Consider the following 6,114-nt stretch of genomic DNA (forward strand, 5'->3'; position numbering starts at 1 on the left):
AAAATAGTTTTTATTTTGTAAAATATTTATTTAATCTTGTGAACATATGTCAATTAATTTAAAAGTAACGACAAAAAAAGAGATACCATTTTCAAAATTTTATCCAAGAAAATACCTTACACGAAAAAGGTTGTGGCATTTTTTAAATTATTTTCACATAAAACACCTTAGTTTTAAAAATAAGGAGATATAAAATTATTCCAAATTTCTTATTTTAACAATCGAGATTGAAAATTAAGTGCACGAATGTTTAGATCTCGATTGTAATATGACTATATTAATATTACAATCTTTGTACAAGTGCATATATTAAATTATATATGGTGTATACCTATGTACTACGAGAATAATTGAATCATAAAAATCAGAAAAAAACATTATATATATTTATAAGAAAAGGGACAATGAACAAGTAAAAGAGGACACTAGTTACGGTCCATCTTCGATGTTCTCTAGCTTCCACATAGCGATAAATTGAAAGAATACATTTAGATTTGGATACCACAATACGAAAGGGGGAAACTTAAACAAACAAACTCGTCACTCCTGTATAAAGAAACATATCTTGCATCTATTATTGGAATGTCAAGTTTGATTATCAATCGAGTTGTAAATGTTTTCGATATGTGGAAAATGCTAAGAAGATATGAAATATAGTTAGTATGTCTAAAATGCTATTTGAATAGACTTACTTTCTAAACCCATACTACATCGATTACTCAATCAATCTGTATTTGTTGGGTTTCAATTCTTTGCAAAAGTCTAACAATAACAATCTTATGAGTTCAACTCATCACAATGTTAGAAATATAATGAAAACTTAAAGACCAAATTTTAGTGTTTGCATTTTCTTCATCCAATACTCACATTGAAAATAGTAGGAGGATACAAAAGTTAATATTATTAAAAAAAATATTAGATTGAGAATTGGATGAAAGATTGCAATTAGTGTAATCTCTTTTCTTTATATGTGGGTTGAGAAGCTGCCTTGTTCGTTGGTATTGCTTCTACTGTCTCCCAAATTAGGGAAGGAGATCTATAATTTACTTATTATCTTCTATATAAAATAATGTCATACACCCTAATTCAATATTGAATACATAAATGCAGGGTATAATTTTGTCCATGCGATTAGGGAAAGTACTATTTAAATATGGGTCTTTTGGGTGCTAATACTTTGTTCGATGCACAATGAGCTCCCAAACTTAGATCTCTAGTTTTATGACCGTATTTTCCAAGTTGGACATAAAGATAGTTTTATACGTTTTGACCCCAAAATTATGTAGTAGCAACCCTAAATCATTTGGAATAAGATTGAGTTGATTTCTGCATCCTCCTAAGTCATGTTATAGATGATCCATTAAAAATAAGGTTGCGATACTCCCTACGCTTCTCACCCATTTTTGCGATTTTCAATGTGTTCCCTTGCCATTCACATGCCCCCTTTATCACCTACACCTTTCAACCACCAACATCTGACTCATGTTGAATTTCGTGCATCACCACCTTTGCTCCTACCACAGACAACTTGCTCTCTTTCTACGACTGCATCTTGATTTTTCCTTACCAATTCTTACACGACTATGGTGCCTCTATAGCCCTCCATTTATGTGAAATGAGGTACAATTAAAAATCTTCTTTCATTAATTTCTAATTACCAGGTTTATTATTAATAGTTATTAGTATAATAATAAATCTATGATAAAATTTGTATAAATAATAATCGTAATATAACAACAATCATAATTTTTAATTATAATACTACGGTCAATATGAATTAATTAATATATGTTAATAATTAATGATGATTATTAAATAATTAGGTAAAGCATAATTAGTTTATTTTTGTGATACTTTTTCATTAAAAAAAGTTCTTAACAATATATAATAAATTATGAAATAATTAATAAAATGAATCCGTTGTAATTTATCATGCATTATAATTAGTAATAAACTTCAATTAAAAAAAGTTCTTAACAATATATAATAAATGATGAAATAAATAATAAAATGAATCCGTTGTAATTTCTCATGCATGATAATTAGTAATAAACTTCAATTAAAATAAAGGATAAAATTTTTAAAATAAATTATAATAAAGATGTAGCAAAATATCATGATTTCAGTTATTTTTCGTTGACAATTTTTTGTAAGATCGTGATACGTAACTAATAGTTAAGATTAAAATCCCAAATTACGTAAAAATAATATAATAATAAAATCTCTTTTGTTTAATATAAAATTCTACATATTTAGAAAAGTAATAAGTTTAAAATATTTGAAATAATATAAACAACATTAATACGAAAAATATTTTTTTAACTATACATAACGAATACCAAATCAAATAATCATNTTTATGTTTTTAAAACAATTAAAATACAATCAATCAATCAAACAATTTTCTACCAAGAACTATGTAAGTCTGCATTCTCGATTACATAAAATCGAGACATGTGAATACCATAAGAACAAAAACTAATGTGCATATGATTACAATTAGAATTTAGGTATATAAACTTATGAAAATATTTCATTTCACAATTATGTATGAAAGGAAATCAGAAAGTAGTACCATTATATAAATAATTTTGACCATTAAGATAAATCAGTCATTCAACATTAGGTTTTGGAAACAATATATATATATTCCACACAAACAAAACAAAATATAATTAAATGAAATCTTGTGTCTTTTCTTTAAGGTTGAAGAAGAATAAAAAGTAATCTCGTATCATTCTGATGGACATATACCCTGTATAGCCACTATCAATGTCATATATTTGCCACCAATGTGAAAGAAACACGTCATATAATCTTATAACCTTTTGTTAATTTAATTAATCACGAGCTAGTTGTTTCTATTGGTGGCAATGAAAACATATAATATTGGTTATAGAAGTTTTTTTTCTATTTCGATCTAGCAACATTATTGTTTGCTAGGTTTTCACATTCTATTCAATCTAAAACAATTGTCTAAAATACATTTTGGCCCATAATATTAATGCAAAACTTCAAGAAAAGTTTTTATGAAACCTTGCATGTTTCGAGCAGGGTGAGTCTCATGTGAAAACTAAATTTACCAAGGTGATTGGTATATGTTAAACGGTAAATAAGAAAACTATAAAATAGAAAGCATTTGAATTGTTAAGAGCATAATGAAAACCCACTCTCAAGTGAAGTTGGGGAAAATGGGGTCTCTACTTGTCCCATGTTCTGTTTGTCTTGCATTGGCCATAATATTCTTTAGTTTACCATCTGAAGCAAATGACGTTTACCTTCCATCAAAGTCAAGTCGCAAGAACCCCTATAAACAACCGCTCATTCCTATCCCAGTGATCGTCTCTCCACCATCATCTCCAGGACAAGATCCCAAGCCCCACTCTCCACCACAACCATCCGAAGCTAATGACCATTACCTTCAATCAAAGTCAAGTCGCAAGAAACCCTATAAACCACCCCTCATTCCTATCCCGGTGATTGTCACTCCACCATCATCTCTAGTACAAGAGCACCAGCCCCGCTCTCCACCACAACCATCCGAAGCAAATGACAGTTACCTTCCATCAAAGTCAAGTCGTAAGAAATCCTATAAACCACCCCTCATTCCTATCCCGGTGATTGTCACTCCACCATCATCTCTAGTACAAGAGCACCAGCCCCGCTCTCCACCACAACCATCCGAAGCAAATGACATTTACCTTCCATCAAAGTCAAGTCGTAAGAAATCCTATAAACCACCCCTCATTCCTGTCCCGGTGATCGTCTCTCCACCATCATCTCCAGGACAAGAGCAGGAGCCCCAATCTCCACGACAACCATCCGATGCAAATAACGTTTACATTCCATCAAAGTCGAGTCGCAAGAATCCCTATAAAGCACCCCTCATTCCTATCCCAGTGATCGTCTCTCCATCATCATCTCCAGGACAAGAGCAACAGCCCCAATCTCCACCACAACCATCCGAAGCAAATGATGTTTACCTTCCATCAAAGTCAAGTCGAAAGAAACCCTATATGCCACCCCTCATTCCTATCCCGGTGATCGTCACTCCACTATCATCCCTAGGAGAAGAGCAGGAGCCCCAATCTTCACCACAACCATCCGAAGCAAATGACGTTTACCTTCCATCAAAGTCAAGTCGGAATAAACCCTATATACCACCCCTTATTCCTATCCCGGTGATCTTCACTCCACCATCATCTCCCGGGTAAAAATATTTTGTACTGTCAACTAATTATTATACTAACTATATGAAAATTAAACTCTAATCCTAATTTGAAACAAAAATTCATGTGATGAGACATCCTTTTTGTATTAAATACTTTAATAGTCTACATTTTATGTAAAATCTTTGTAATATTAGATTTTATCAACAGATTAGTCATGAAATAAATGTTAATGCATTTGTCTAATAATGCAGGGTCTAAGTAGAGAGTGTGAAGATAATGCCATCCTCGATTAGCGTCCTTGGGAAAGTTCATCAAAGTATTTGATTATTGTTTAGAGTAACTAAATGTGTGGTTTTTTTTAGTATTGTGGAGTATTAATAAAGGGCATTGCCCCCTCTTATGTATTTGCACCTGCTTTCATGCATTGTAATTTTGAGTGTGTGGAAGACAAAGCAATATATAAAATAATAATAAATATATAGTCTTTCATACTTGGAATAAGTCCCTCTTCATTTTGTGATGCTGAGTGAGAGTCTCTTTTGTCATTATTTAACTAGTTGAAGGGTGAACATAGTTTTAATTCATCAATAAATATAAGAATGATGTTGGTGGATATGATATCGAAAAATAAGGTAATTTAATTGTAATAATAATTGTTTTGAATAATGGTCACGATGGGTTGCGATTATGTAGAATTTTCCATCATAGCAGAAAGATTATGGGAAATGTAACAAATATGACCATAATGGTGTTGATGATAATTTTTGCAAACTCTAAAACCAGGATATAACAACCAAATTGCAGGGTACAAATTTAAACATTTGTTGGGTCATTTAAGTAGCTCTCAACTGCAATATTGTCAACATTAATGTGAAATTACCATTCCTATTCTGAGATAATACACACAGAAGACACTAACTAGTAGTTTAAAGATAATACATATGATTGGAAAACAGAACTACTAAGGCCTCTTGGGGAAGGTATCCCCACAAACTATAAGTAATATCATAGATAAAGTTGGTACGAGTTTATAAATAAATATCCAAGATCAAGGTACAATTTTTTTTAAACTTTCTAATTTATAAAATTTTCATGTTGAGTTATGCTAATTACAAATATTTAATATATAGCTTCATGATCTAACATGCAAAAAGGCAATAGAATGATATTTTATGTTTAAGAAGCCCAAAATAAATCTTTTTTTCTAATCTTACTCTCTTAAATTTAGAGTTAGGTTTTAAACATATAGTGAGAGATGCATCTAATGAAAGAGCTTTCCGAAATATGAATATTACCATTAATCATATACAAAATCACATAAGAGATGAATGATCATAGGAATGATATATTAATGATATATACATCAATATTCTTCATGTTATTTAAAGTGATAACAACATTAGATATTTCCATAACATGCAAAATTCGTAGGATCAATTATGAAAATCTATTCTAGATTTTATTCTATACTAAACTTTCATTACTGTGGTACATTGTTATTATTGTATAATATTTTATAGACTTTACCTATAGTAAGGGTTGTCTGCCTCTTATACTAACAATAGTAGTTATAATGTTCGTTATAAAAACTTATTATATTTGTAATGAAATTTCTAATTTGTGCCACGGGGCACATGTTAAGGAATAGAACTTATTACCCATTATTTAATAAACTGAGGTAGCATACTAGAGGAATGTATCTGCCCATTTATATTTGTCTGTATATTTATTATTCATATTATTTCATGTTAATAAATGTCAATATTAGTTAAGATATCAACTTTGAAATTAAATAATAGAAACCAATACATGAAAATGCGACTTTAAGTTTTTTAGCACTAAATTCATGCTTTGTTTTCATAAGACGATGTAAGGGTTTCATTCAATTTATATTTACACTCATTTAGTTAATGATTTTATCTTTCCAATTAATAAATAGGGT

The 6,114-nt window shown here is 30.3% G+C and overlaps 1 protein-coding gene across 1 annotated transcript; it reads left to right on the forward strand.

Annotated features, from left to right (window-relative positions):
* Nucleotides 1-3,191: 3,191 nt before the first annotated feature.
* On the forward strand, nucleotides 3,192-4,214 carry LOC109336957 (vegetative cell wall protein gp1-like). The gene has a single exon (XM_019573803.1). The coding sequence runs from the start codon at nucleotides 3,192-3,194 to the stop codon at nucleotides 4,212-4,214; it is 1,023 nt and encodes a 340-aa protein (XP_019429348.1).
* Nucleotides 4,215-6,114: the final 1,900 nt, after the last annotated feature.

Source organism: Lupinus angustifolius, unplaced genomic scaffold (genome assembly GCF_001865875.1).
Source record: "Lupinus angustifolius cultivar Tanjil unplaced genomic scaffold, LupAngTanjil_v1.0 Scaffold_1_530, whole genome shotgun sequence".
NCBI classification, from domain to species: domain Eukaryota; kingdom Viridiplantae; phylum Streptophyta; class Magnoliopsida; order Fabales; family Fabaceae; genus Lupinus; species Lupinus angustifolius.